Below are 15,233 nucleotides of genomic sequence, written 5' to 3'. Positions count from 1 at the left end.
AGTGACAGACAGGCTATGCCTGGCAACTAGAAGAGTCAACAAAATGTGTACCTGAGTCCACCACTGGCCAGGGGAGAGGGGACACTGAGCCTTTCATTGGAGCATCTGGTCTACTCCCTTATACATATCCTCTTTGGGGAAAGGGATGCATTAGATTGTCATAGTCTATGATAGGAAATAATCACATAATTCACCCCTTTATTCTAATGTCATGGTCAGCAAAAAACTTTTAGATTGCAATTTTGGCTTACATGGATTTTTTAACAGAAGAACATCCAAATGGATATTTAGCTATTCATTAATCATATTTCTCATGAAAACCTGCTAAAATTGTTAAGTAAATCATTGTGTTATTTTCATAAAACATAGTACTATATAGCAGCAAAGATAAATGAAGGAAAGCTATTTGCAAATACATGAATAAATCTTAAAAGCAAATTAAATGATCTCACTCATATGTGGAATCTAATGAACAAAATGAACTGTTCAACAAAATAGATCCAGAGACACAGAAGCATGGAACAGATTGTGGAATCTCAGAGGGAAGGGGGTAGTGGGTGGGTGGGAGGGAGAGAGAGAGTAACTAAAGAACTTGTATGCATATATGCATAACCCATGGACACCAACAGTAAGGGAGTGAAAGCTTGGTTCAGGGGGATAGCGGTGGTCTAGAAGGGGTCAATGGGGGAAAGAGGGGCCACATGTAATATTTTCAACAATAAAGGTCTAAGAAAAACAAAACATAAACTTAAATATAAGTGCAAGCTGTAGCAGGATAGATATAGTATGATGTCATTTCCTAAAGTTTTAAACATGTAGAATATTACCACAATATTTGGTGGAACATATACACATATGAGAAATATCATATTTGGGAGAGTGGCTACAACATAGTGAGAGATGGAAGGAATGTGAGAGAAGCATGTGATAAGGTAGAGACATATAAGAGATTTCGATTGCATTGTTGACTATTTTATAACTTAACTTAGGTGATGGGTACACGTGTTGATACCTGTGTTTTGAATATACAAAATATGTTTTTAGTAAACCAAGCCAATCAACAATAGCAACAATTTTTTAAGAACCTATAAAAGGAAGTTATCATATATACATCAATCCCTGGGAGTTTGGCTAGTATTTATCCAACTTCCCATAGTTTCTGCTTCAGCAAAACTCAGGACAAGATCCAGAAAACAACTCCAACAGGAGTTCTTCCAGGAAGTTCTAAGATGGCCTCCATCTGGTGATTCCCAAAACCAAGAGTACATGAATGCTCATTAGGATGAGCAGAACTAAATGTCTAATCTTGACCATGTGATGGGAAATTGGCTCTAAGGTGCTAGAAGATTTTGAAGAGTAAATATACTTTAGGCAAACGTACTGGTGATGTTAATTTATGAAACTGATGCGTTTCAATTCAATATATTGTAGGCATCACCTCTCTCTAATAAAATAATTGGAAACATTTTAAATACATACAACACTTTAAAATCTAGACATTTAGCCGAAACCGGTTTGGCTCAGTGGATAGAGCGTCAGCCTGCAGACTGAAGGGTCCCAGGTTCGATTCCGGTCAAGGGCATGTACCTGGGTTGCGGGCACATCCCCAGTGAGAGATGTGCAGGAGGCAGCTGATCAATGTTTCTCTCTCATCGATGTTTCTGACTCTCTATCTCTCTCCCTTCCTCTCTGTAAAAAATCAATAAATATATATTTAAAAAAAATAAAATAAAATCTAGACATTTAAAAGTCCTCTGTCATTTATAAAATTCTCCATGCTTGGGCTTTTCTGACTCTCTTCTGATCGAATATTCTACAGGTTTGTTAATAACTTCATGTTTCTATTATTCCCACTAAATCCCAAGTCTGGGAATTTTGGAACTTGCAGTCAATAGAAAATGTGCTGCAGAGCTCTAGAATTAACCATTTAATTAATATAACCAATCCAATATAAACTAATTTATATACTTACCATTGAGAGTACTTCTATCAATCAAATTGGTATCAACTGGCCAATAACCTCCATCTCCATGGCGACCTATGTATTGGGAAAACATATCAGAATGTTAGTGGCTATACAACATGAAAGCACAAAGGAAACAAGCAGACAGACAGAAATAATAAATATTTCAAAATACACCAACAGTGAAACATGATTATTTTGGCCACCTCGAAGAAAGCCCGAGGTTGTTAATACCAAAATACCTTGTGAGAATGTTATTTTCTGTGTTAGAAAAAAACAAACCAGCTCATGAAAATGGACTATTAAACAAGCTAAATTCAATTCCTGTTTGAAAAGCTACCCTTCTCCAACCCCAATATTCTTGTTAAAAAGTCACTAAAGGTACAATAGCGGTGCTAGTTTACATGTTGCTTCCCTGAACAGCTTGGGACAGAAAGGGTGCTCACTGCTCATGGCTCCAGAGAGGCAAAGCCAAGCTCTGTTTGCTGCAGCAGGTTCTGCCTACACTGTTGCCCATGACATGACTTGGCAAGCTGTCATTATTACTTTACAAGGGACAACACATTTAATCTTATATCTGCGTTTCGGTAGTCTTTGTGCTAATGTCAACGAGGTGCCTGGAAAGGAGCTATTATAAATGGAGAAAAGCAACCCACATGGTCTGAATATTTCTGACAAACACACCAGGAAAGGAAGAAGCATTACATTATTGGAAACAGCGCCTCCCATTAGGTGTTCAACAGTTGTAAAATTAGTCTTTAACAGAATTGAGCCAGAAATTAATCAGATATAATTATTCTAATACCTTCATCTTTTTGTACATCTGTACAACTATAATTATTTGATTAGATTTTGTGTTCTAGATTTCTATTAGGTACATCATTTATGGAAAGACATTTGGGAGTTGAATTTATATGCAAACACATACAAGAATAGAATTAATTCTCTGTTTTATTTGCTTCAGGGAGTTATTTCTGAAAGTGGTTTTAATCAGGGGATGCTGAGGAAGTCAACTAGGGAGTCAGCTACAGTAACGGTTGTTTCCTCACAGGCATAGATTTTAGCTTTCTTCAAGACCTACTCTTGAGACCTTCTTTCGCAGACCCAACACTCTTCTTACTAAAGCTTTCCCAAGATCTCATTTTATTTACAAAATAGTTGTGAAGGGCTGACTTGAATTTTGTTAACAGACTATACATTCACAATTTTAAACATTCTTCTGATATCAAGTCAGTGCTGAAGTTAGGATGGCAAGCTTCCAATGAGCAATGCATAAATTAATGCAATCACTTCATATTCTGTTTTCAGCATAACCTGGTACATTTAACATCTGCTGGCCAATGACTATGGGTTTATAAAGAAGTGGAGGCTCCTATGCGTGTGGAGGTGGTGGGGTTAGGCGCAGCCGTGGGCAAACTACGGCCCACAGGCCGGATCCGGCCCGTTTGAAATGAATAAAACTAAAAAAAAAAAAGACCGTACCCTTTTATGTAATGATGTTTACTTTGAATTTATATTAGTTCACACAAACACTCCATCCACGCTTTTGTTCCGGCCCTCCGGTCCAGTTTAAGAACCCATTGTGGCCCTCGAGTCAAAAAGTTTGCCCACTCCTGGTTAGGGAGTGGTGAGAGAAGCAACTGAAATAAGAACCGATTATGTAAATTTTGGTGGGTTGGCTAGAATTTGGACAAGCCTAACCCTTTTCCCAAACACCTTGCTTGTGTGACTCAGACACATTTGCAGTTTTCAATGAGCAGAGGATAAGCTTTGCCCACCAGACATTGTAAGATCAATGTTGGAAGAAATGAAGTGAGACCAAAGTTCTGTATAAATAGTAAGATGACTTTTCTCAGATCTGAAAGCAACTAGATTGCAAAGCAGTCAGGCAAAGGAGATGCTAACAGCCCCTTCACTTAGGCCAGTAAAGCAATAAATGATTCCTGTGGGGAGTGATCCTGTATTGGCTGGAAATTGGGTATAGAGCCTGTGGAGGATTTTCCTTCCCCTCTAGCATCCCCACAAATGTCTTTTTAATGAAGTTTCTCATTCTCCCAGCTAGTTTGTGGGAAGATGCAAAAACAAGCCCATAAGCACATCCATATGTCACTTAGGCAGAAAGCTCTATGGGTAGAGCACCCCTTAGATTTAGTGAAGCTATTAATTACATTGTGAATTTCAATATGTAGAAGAAAATCAGATGTCATGTGGTTCAAGCTTTGAGTAAGATAAATGGACTCTCAAAATGCTTCCTAAATAAGAGGAGGCAGCTTAAAGCTTGAACTTTCTACTCATGGAATCTAGTGTATTGACATTGGTGAACTTTTTATAACTAGATTAATACCATGGAAGAAAATTAAGTAACTCTTAACATACCCAATAGAAAGTACTTTAAAGAAACTTGATATCATCAACTAGTTAGATTGGATTTATGGTAATTTAGAGTTCTTGCACCACTTGGGTAAGGAAACACAAAATTTGCCTCTTGTGTATTGATGAGTCTGAGATCCTCTTTATCTAAAGACGTGAGAATCAAATATTAATTTTGTGTGCTATGTTTCTGTTCTCTAAAATGTCTTTTCAATTCCAGGAAAGCATCCTTTATGGGTAAAAAAAGTTTTTAAAAAAGTGATTCTCCCCCTGCTTTAAGGCAAGAACCAGAAAGTGTAAATGAGGAGACACTGGAGACTAAAGAGGATGCTGTTATTGCCTGGCAGTGAAAAGCATTGTTAAGGGCTTTTGGCTGTGGATTGAATATTGAATGTATTTAGTTCACTTGGTTAATTTCATAAGCACTGATTTAGGCAAACTGAGGACAAATTAGACTCTAGTACATGGAAAATCAGTTACTGAAAAGATACATAACAGGTCCCAGAGATCTTAATTGTATTAATGGAGCATAAAACTGATAAAAATCCATTCAAAACTTATTCAGTGCCTACTGTATGCAAGGCACAGTCCTAGATCCTCAGGGGAGGGATAGTATACGATGATCAATTGGATATGGATCCAGCTATGACAGTTAGAGCTGGTTCATGGTATCCAGGTCCTATTCAGGCTTAGTCACAATTAATATCACTAACTGCAGAGGCTTTTAATTTACTCTGATTTTGAAGATGTAAGAACAAGTTAATTCATCTATTACCATATTTTTATTGTGGTGAGTGCTGTGTATGTAAAATGAAACATTAATGTTTACATGAAACCCCTACTTCTAGCACACGTGGGCAGATGGAGAATATTTCCCATGACAAAAATTTTGTATTACCTGCTGAAGATTAATTCAACTGAGATTTCATTTCTACAGTCTTATTTTTTCTGAGCGGACGTTTATAAGTTTAGGGAGGAATAAATGGAAAGTTAATATGCGGAGGACATTGGCAAAAGAGGATGTGGTATTTCTAATGTATTCTTTAATCCATATTTCTGAATGGGGGTAACAGATGGTGCCCCACAATCAATCCCAAGAGAAAAAATATGACCCATAATCTAAGTGAAATGGACAGATCTGTCAGCTAACAAATGATCAATGTAGATCTCCTCATGGATGCAGAGCACTGAGAGATCTTCTTGATCTTAGAACTATTCTTAGAAAATAATTTGGGTGATAATGAAGAAAATTGCATTGATTTTATATCATGTATACCAGTGGATAAAAATAATCCATTAATGCCACTTGAATACAGTTTCACTGTCTAATACACAGATCATAGCGAGATATATTTAAAGCAGATGGTTTTTCAGAGGCAGGAAAATGTGTCTAAGAGATCAGTTTTTCATGTAGTTGGTAACACTGCTGACTTTGAACAAAGTCATCAGGATGTCTATAAACCAGGCAGCAAAATCATAACCCACACCTAGGATATTTCAAACATATATTAATAAAAATAACTAATAAGCTCTTCTTAATCTTTCCTAAGGTTCAACACAGTGTTTTCAAGTTAACATGAAGGAAAGGTTGTTGATTAAAAAAGAAGAGTAAGGTGGGGAAGCTTAGAAAGCCAGGCAAGGATGAAATAAGAAAACTCCCTATATGCTCTACCAACGAGTTAGAATTTATCTTATAGGGGGCAGAGATTCACTGAAGTATACTAAGCAGAAAAGTGACTCAATTAAATATGTATGTTAGTAAGATTATTCTGGCTGAGTTGTGAAGAGCAAATTAATTAGAAGAGGCTGTTATAATAAATAGGGTGAGACTAATATTAATTACAAATCCATGAGGCATATGTTATTAGCTCCATTATATAGATGAGTAAACTGCGGTTCAGAAACACTAATTTACTCATTTTATTAAGTGGCTGAAGCTGCCTGGCTCTGGTGATTATCTTATCATTATTCGGCAAATTGATAAATAAGAGAAGGAATGGTGAGAGTGTTGGACATAAATTGGAGCACTTCTTAGAGTTGATCCTGGAGTGTAAATGTAAGGGTTTAGGTGAATGAGTGTGACTGGGGGGTGGTAGGTCCGTTCTCAATAGGACACATAGAGCAAAACAGACTTTGGAAGGGAAAGGAAACAGTTCAGTCTGTAACCATATAGAGCACTGGGAGAAGTAAAGGTGACACTTGACAAAAGGCATAGCAGAAGTAGACTAATAAGGCGAGGAAAACTCTGAGGATGACACACTGAGGCCCTGTCCAGATCTTCCTTTCCTGCCCCACACGCTCCCATCATCAGTCAATAGGGAATGGGGTTTGCAGGGCTCTCGCTCCAGGGGAGCATGCTGGTCTTCGGTGGCCAGTGTAGACAGTAGCTACTGGATGTGTTGAAAAGTAGGAAAGCCTGACTACTGCTGTGATTGAGCAGAGAAAAACAGCCAAAGCCCATTACCAAATGTGTCTTCACCACAGACCCCTACTTTGCCCAGTGGGACCCTAATTGTCTGCTGAACACATCCTGCAAATCTCCTTCTTTGAGCAACTTCTTGGCTTCTTAATTTCTCCATTTTGGAATTTCTCGAAATAAAGGTTCCAGTTATCTTTTTCCCTTTGTGGTCATTTGTGTTGATTCAAATTCTACTCATATATGTCGAGTCCAGCCGTGGGTTTTAAGAGTCTTCTATACTACTTACACACAGTAATTGCCCATTTCAAACCCTGTAATGTACATATTAGATGGTACCCGCTGGTTTAGCATGTTGATCTTGGAGAGTTTGTATATTCCTCCTAACTATGTTGCGTGTTTCTTTTCAATGGCCCGGTGGAACCGTACTTCTTTCTTATGCTTCCTCACAAGCAGCACAGGGCTAGGCAGAGTTACCAGCAAGTTGGCAAAAGTGAGTCCAATTCCTTTCATACTGCACATTTGACATTTCAAAAACTCATCAGCGCCCGCTGGCTCTGATTTTCTCCTTTCTGTACTCAGAATTACAAGCAGCTGTGAAATGCAAGTCTATAATTTTCTGCTAACAAGAAATGACAGGAAGGGTGGTGGAGGTCAAGAAAAGAGCACAAGAGGTCAGAATCATCTACCATTGCCTGGATCACAGAGAACTTGTTGTTTTTCTGTTGGACTTTAATTTAAGAGATGAAATTTGAAGATACAATACTTTCTCTCTACTGGAAAAATATTTTCACATCTTTTTCATATCCCCCAAGATCCGTAACATGTACAGTACCCACAGCTATGAACACTGTTCCTTTGGGTTCTCTGAACTATTCTTTTGATTAGATGACAAAGTCTATCTTTCCAGATTATTCCACGATTGTTTCCCAAAAGACCTGTGTCATCATAATTCAACAAAAACACTTATCTGGCATCAATAAATATAATCCATTCACAATTAGAAACTGGACATTCAGAGAGGAAGGAAATGACCACGTGAATCAGACCAGCCATCTGCCATCAAGGAATTCACAACCTGGCCTAGAGTTTGAGAATATAAATAGCAAAGTATAAGAAAATGACTACATAGCAATGAATAAGTCCGATGGTAAGGGCATATAGAAGAATAAAAGACTGCAGTGTATGGATAGATTGGTCATGAGGCTAGAAGAGGGAAGTTGGGGTCAGATAGTCAGGGTCTTGATGTCAAAGAACTGACTCCATTCTGTAAGCAATAGTGAAGCATCGTTTTGGAATGTTTTGGAATGAAAATTCAGGAGGTAGAGTCCAGGACTGATAGAAGTGGGCAGGGAATAAAGCTAGGAATGCCGTATTTAGCTAAAGAGGGGCATTCAGCAACACAATGAGTCTTACAAAAGGACCTAATTTCAATAATCTTTTGGAGGACTTGTTAACAAAAATGTCTACCTTTCAAGTCTTAGAAAGTTAAAACTATACCATGAATTGTATCAGTTCTTGTGAGTCCCGAGTATGTTGTTTTCTTTCAAAGTTACCTATTAGAAGATAAAAGCCCCTGAGACATTGACTGAAGCAGCTACTTGCCTACTTGCTGGGAACATGGTTAAGCACCCCAAATGCTTTGTTTAAAGCACATTATTCATTTTTTTGCCTCTACTTTTCCACCAGTCGTAATTTCTAAAGTTGCAAAATTTTCAAACCTGAGGAAAGCACACGTGAGAATAGCTATTTTTTCTTTTTGAAAATATATTTTATTTATTTTTTTGCAGAGAGGAAGGGAGAGGGATAGAGAGTTAGAAAGAGCGATGAGAGAGAAACATCGATCAGCTGCCTCCTGCACACTCCCTTCTGGGGATGTGCCTGCAATCAAGGTACATGCCCGTGACTGGAATCAAACCTGGGACCCTTCAGTCTGCAGGCCAATGCTCTATCCACTGAGCCAAACCGGTTAGGGCGAGAATAGCTTTTTAAAAGGGGTGGAGCAAGCACTTGAATAATAAAGTGAATTAAAATGACACACAATAACAGGGCAAAAAGAGGTTTTCACTTTCAATTAAGCATCTCCCACCAAAAGGTGATAAAGGTTTCAATTCTTCAAACAGCAGCTTGGCTACTGTGATCTAAACCCTGCAAAGTTTGGGTTATATCCACTAAATTGCAAGCTTCACTAGGCTGCTTTGGAAACAATTAACATTCTGTTTATTCATGAGATTAAAACCATTGGGGGTGTAAAATGGCAGGGGTAAGTATGTTGCCTGAATACCCTATTGAGGAAAGACAAGGCCTGTAAACCAGATGAGCTTAGTTGAGGCCATTTAGGTTTCACTTCTTGATAACAAAGTAGGAACCAATGAAGTCACTGAATTTCCAGAAATTATACAGTGGTTCAGAGAAGAAATTCTCAGGTTAGTTAGCCTGGGAATGCATCTCGGTCTAACCGTTTACATATGGTGAGAGTTTGGGCAAGTTTTAAGCTGTGTTTCACTTTCTACCTCTGTAGGGATGTTATGAGAATTAACCACGGTAGAACGTGTGCAGTGCGCCGAAGAGTGACATATCGCAGGAATGGTAAAAACATGAAGTGCTACACTATGCAAAGATGCTATGCCTTTGTTTTCTTCATTCTAATATTAATCCTAAAATTTGATCACCTTAAATCCTGAAAGAAAAAAAAAAATTGGGCTGAAGTCATCATTTTAGAGGTGAGGATGCTGAGAGAAGATCAGTACGTGCCCAAAGTCACACAGGAGGTCCCAGTGCAGGATGGAACCTCCTGATCCCACCCAGCTGCCCTGGACCACACACCGTGATTGCTGATGGAAAGCAGAGCATTATGGGCCATGACCAGGATCTACAGGAGAGTAATTCTCTCTCTGCAGTGGGAGGGCCCTTTTCAGCAGGCCACCTTCTTCTGGATCTACAAACTGGCCTCAGAACTTATGACTCTTTTCCAGGCCTGGCATTTTAGATCAACCACTCAAGCTACGGGGAATTAAAGAAACTTGAGAGTGCTCCAAGCAAGCATTTTCTTCCTAATTCATCTCAGCAATGCTACAGATTGCGTCATGAAGACTCCCGCCTCTTTAAGGTACCAGGTCATGGCAGGCATCGAAACATACATGACTTGTAAATGTTTATGCTCATGGTAAGAATGAACAACTTTCACTCATGCACACTTCAAACAGGAGTCCAATATTTGCGAGTAAATAGAATATAAGGATGTAAAAACAATCTTTTAAGATTAAAAGTTTGATCTAATAATCATTTTTGAGAATTTGTTCAATTTTATGACTATCCTCACTGCAACCTCCAAACAAAAGGATTTTTAAAATACATGTGTGAGAAGCTCTAAAACAGCTCAAGCTAATTGTAGAAAAACAAAAAGCCAAATTTTTAGAAGTCTGCAAGGGAAAGACTATAAACTCTGGGAGTAAGAGAGAAACATGTTTGGGTTCCAACTCTGTCCACAAGTGTATTCTTGTGACTTTGGGGAAAATATAACCTTCTGCTTTCTCATCTGAAAATCTGGGAAGACAATCAGCTTTCCTTTTGAAGGAAGATGTTATGAACTAAATTGGGTCGCCCCCAAACCCCACATTCATGTTTGGAGATATGGGCCTTTATGGAAATAATTAAGGTTAAATGAGGTCATAAGAATGGACCTATGATCCAATAGGATCAGGGTCCTTATAAGAGGAAATATGAGGAGGGTGGGCGGGGGGGTGGGGGGAGGGAGGTCGGTGAGGGGGAAAGAGATCAACCAAAGAACTTGTATGGATATAAGCATAACCAATGGACACAGACAATGCGGGGGGGTGGTAGTGGTGAAGACCAGGGCTGGCGGGCAGGGACAGAATTCGAGAGGACAATGGGAAAAGGGGATATAATTTGTAATACTTTCAACAATAAAGATTTTTTTTTAAAAGGGAGGGGGAGATTTGAGAGAGCTTGTCCTCTGTCTGCCACTTGAGGACATGTTGAGGGGGTGTCTCCAATCCAGGAGGAGAGCCCTCCCTCCAGACCTTGATGTAAGGCTTCCTGCCTCCAGCCCTGGGAGAAAATCCCCGTCTGTGGTTTCACCCACCCAGTGCTCGTGTTTTGCGTTAGCCTCTCAAGCTGATGAGACAGTGGAATTAGTGCCGTTCCTGTGTTTCCTGAGATAAAGAGCTGTGGGGCCCATATATACTCAGTGCTGAGGCTTCCCAAGGGCAAGGTGACGTTAACTTTGACCCAGATTGAAAGCTCTTTGCCTTTGTTTGAGATGATTCACAGAGTTGGGAAAAGGAAGGCCAATATTGGGGAAATATCCAAACTTTATAGCTATATGTTAAAAGCATGTGTGTGTCCACGTATACATGTAACATATATGTGATGAATATATTTGGTGGTTAAAAACAGGGTTTTTGGAACATGACTGTCTCAGTGTGAATCATGGTCTTGCTGCCTGTTAGCTGTGTGTTTATAGGCGAGTCACTTAAACTCTCTGAGCTTCAGCTTCTTCATTACCAAAACAGAGAGGAGACAGGAATAGGATCTAACGGTATTAATATGAGGATTTGAGCCAATAGATATTATGCTCTTAGAACAGTGAGTGATAATAAGAGCTTTCAAAGGGTTCATTTTAACATTATATATGCACATATAGACACAAACAAATTGACAGTGGTTTTACCAAAATATGGAAAAAAATAAAAACCTAAAGTGGAACATTTCTATATCCTTTCCCTCTACTTCACATAGGTCATACAATTTCCCTGCTCTACCTGACCCTCTGAAAAATTAAACTGCTTAATCTTTCAAATCTCATAATTACTTTGGCCACAGATGTCTGGAAGAGATCAGAAAAAAAAATAATTAAGACATGGAACAAGAGATAAGAACTACAAAAAGGAGGAATTATAGAGTAGCTTGAGATTAGAGGGTTTAGCAAATAAATGCTAGATAACACCAATTTACAATTACAGAAAGGGAAAAAGAGTTCCATGTGAAGTCTATCATTTTAATACTGTTATAACTATCACTCAGAAGAAACTCCCCCCCCCCCCCCCCCCCCCCCCCCCCCCCGCCAATCCACAAATGATTCGAATAAACTGACTTTTCCTTTTCACAGTAATGTTCTTCAGGCAGATTTTCAAATACAAGAAAAAGTTATTGTGACAAGAGCCTACAAAGATACTATTTTAAAATCATTCAAACAATTCTCATTTTCTCTCATATAAGATCAAGTATATTTAGGGTTCATCCTGACTGAGTTAACTTTGACCCAGGGTGCTCATTTTTTTTTCTGAGGAAATTTTCTCTCCACAGAAATTCAGCACCTGTCATAATGTAACATGAAATGGGACCATTTCACTGTGGGAAGGGGCAAATTGGTCTACCAGCAAGCACAGTAAAGCATATTGACTGATATGCTATGTGCTGAGACAGTTTCTTTCTTACTGTTTTCTTCAATCTTAGGGGGATCTTTTTTTTTTTTAATATACTTTATTGATTTTTTTTACAGAGAGGAAGGAAGAGGGATAGAGAGTTAGAAACATCAATGAGAGAGAAACATCGATCAGCTGCCTCCTGCACAACCCCTACTGGGGATGTGCCCGCAACCGAGGTACATGCCCTTGACCGGAATTGAACTCGGGGCCCTTCAGTCCCTGGGCCGATGCTTTACCCACTGAGCCAAACCAATCAGGGCCTTAGGGGGATCTTTATACTGGGTTATTTTTCATGCACTTGGTCATCAACCCAGAAGACTAATTTTGTTTAGAAATAGCTCTTTATATGCTATTTTATATGCCTTCTTCGTAAGAATGTAAAGATATTTCTAATCACCACTAAATTATATAACATCAGTCCAATAACATCAAATTACAAGTGATTTGAGTTTGACATAAAATTTAGATCCTATCAATTTGACCAACTGTATACCAGCTGTGATTGAATAAGGTACCACATAGTATATGATAAGTGACAGAATCTTCCTAAGTAATGTTAGATGAAGAAAAAGAACAACTGCTGGACTATATTAACAGACTCAGTCACTGGCAATCATCCTGGGGAATTCCTTTGTTCCTGATAATTGACTGATTTCACTGTCAAATTGAAAATCTGAGTAAAATACTTAAGGATGTGTGATACAGCAACTGGGGAATAATTTATTCTTTTTTCTTTTATAAAAAAAAATCCATTTACAGAATATATTTTGGTAGCTTAAAATAATGTGAAAAAAGAGTTAATTGAAAAAAATAACAGCAAAAACAATTGAAAGGAATTGAGAGACAATGAAAAAGAAGCAGGAGACAACTGGAAATCCATTTATAGAGACGCTTGAGCACTCCATTGCCCAAGAGGCTACGAATGTAGCATTTCATCTGGTTCGGTTACTTTAAACATTTCTCTCTCTCTCTAAATATAATTTCAAAAATTAGGATATATGCCTGTAGAAGTTCCAAATTCATTTAAGTTTAAAAAGCTATGAGAGATTGTTTTAATTATTTTATAACAAATAAAAATCCCCACTTCTGTTAATAAATTATTCCAGCATTGGATTTGGCCAGCACTAATATTTACTTTACCTAAGCAAATATATGCTAACTGCTAATGACTCATCCTTGGTAGTTTTTCAAATATTACTATTTAGTAGATATTAATCTTAGGAAAATATTTTTTAAGTGGGAGCAAGCAGGTGCAGCTAGGTAATGAATGGGAATGCTAACTAACCCTGGGTGGGCATTTCTGTGCACTGCGTCACTGCTCTTCCTCCCTGTGTGGGACCCTCACCACGTTCTCCTCAGCAGAGGCATGGCATAAGGACCAGAGCTGAACCTGAATATAGGATCATTAACTAAAATACCACTCAAGTAGGCAACCTTCTGTTAGTAGTGAGCCTTACCAACCACAGATGCTTAAAATTTAAAAAATATTCTTGTTGAAAAGGATATGTTCCCCAGTCTACAAGACAGAACTTTCTGAGACCTGATGCTGGCAAGCAGGTTGTGCTGACAGTCGCTATCCAAAGCAGAAGACAAGCCATAGGCTCTGCACCAACAAATAACGAACACAGACTATAACCAGTGGTATTTCCAAATTCTCCCTTCTTTAAAGAATGTAACATCCCCCCAAAATAAAACTCATAATATTATTTTGCTCCTCTAACATCCTACTAATCACTCGTAGTGAGAAAATAATGGAATCTTAATTTTTCACTCTACGAATCATGGTATTCCCAAATTCACATCTCCCTGTGAGTTGATGGATAACTCTCATTTATCCCCATTTTCCTTTGTGTAAAACCATCCCTGTTTCTCTACACAAGTCAAGCTTTTAGCAAAGGAGTGGAAAGAGGATGCAATCCTCCAAGTCCACCCAGCGTCCTATTCAAAGAATGAAAGCTCGCTGGCTTCGAAATGAACAATAGTGATGCCCTAAAAAAGTTGACCTCACTTTGTGTTTATTAATCGCAGGAAGCTGGTGGCAGAGGACAAGCACACATGATTTATGGTGTTTCTCCGCGGAACCGCAGAACTTTAATCCGAGTGCAGGAAAGGGTGCGAGAGCAGCTTGGAAATTATGCCGAGCTTAATTATACTTAATGTGAATTATTCAGAAGTGCACACAGAGACTAAAAATTTATTTCCTACAAAGAAGCTTGACATTTTAATTGGTCCTTCAGAATAGAGACAAAACAATTTCCTCTCAAGAAAATTTACATCTTCCCTATCAGAGCCCCAGCCCCATCCAAGCAGAACTTCATTAACAAGATTAATTATTGCCCCAGAGTGGGCTTCGTCAGGGGTATGGCCCAGGTGAAAAGAGGAAAACAACACAGTGACTGACATCTCCGACAGACAGGACTGATTCAAGGAGGGAAAACTCGGCAGGGCGAGCCACACACCATACCTTGGTCGTTAGCCATTTTGTCAGGGTGTTCCACTGTGGGGGGAAAAGAAATATTATTAGATTTTGACAGTTTCCGGCAAGAAAGCTGACATTTTAAGTCAACAGTTTTTGTTAGCAAGTTCTTATATCAAGGCCAATGCCCTATGGAAATAAAATTAATAAGGAATCAAGGTTAATGTAATTATTTCTATTAAATAATTAGAAGGAAAAATGAAAATGTTTTTGTTGTATAAACGTGTTCTTAAAAATATGTTATTTGTCACATTGTTCTAACCATAAACTCAGAATGATCATCATACAAGTCTAATTAAAAACACAATAACCATAAAAATGCATGTGATTTCGCTTAGCATAATGCTCTCTAGGTCCCTTTCTTTTATGTTAATATGTAGACATACGAAAAGGGTAAACTAGGAAAGGTATCCTAGTAAGAAGCAGACTTTGAATTCTGAATGAGTCTTTGAAAAATGCTATACACAAGTGTTTATTACGGTAAAATTCTACAAACTTTATACAAATTTTATAAATGTCTTTGTATCTTCTCAAGATTAACATTTTTTAACTCGCCAG

The 15,233-nt window shown here is 38.4% G+C and overlaps 1 protein-coding gene across 2 annotated transcripts in view; it reads right to left on the bottom strand.

Moving 5' to 3' along the window:
* DCC (DCC netrin 1 receptor) overlaps positions 1-15,233 on the bottom strand; it is a 937,052-nt gene that overhangs the window by 64,289 nt on the left and 857,530 nt on the right. For both annotated transcript variants that reach the window (XM_070421174.1, XM_070421175.1), the window contains exons 21-22: positions 14,664-14,696; positions 1,973-2,038 (exon numbers count right to left, since the gene is read on the bottom strand). In XM_070421174.1, coding sequence (XP_070277275.1) covers positions 1,973-2,038; positions 14,664-14,696 — 99 coding nt within the window. The remainder of the gene's footprint in view (positions 1-1,972; positions 2,039-14,663; positions 14,697-15,233) is intronic.

Source organism: Myotis yumanensis, unplaced genomic scaffold (assembly GCF_028538775.1).
Source record: "Myotis yumanensis isolate MYYU_CA2020_CCGP unplaced genomic scaffold, mMyoYum1.0.hap1 SCAF_7, whole genome shotgun sequence".
Lineage (NCBI taxonomy): Eukaryota > Metazoa > Chordata > Mammalia > Chiroptera > Vespertilionidae > Myotis > Myotis yumanensis.
The sequence above is the reverse complement of the archived record's forward strand: the minus strand, read 5'-3'. Positions and strand labels throughout refer to the sequence as shown.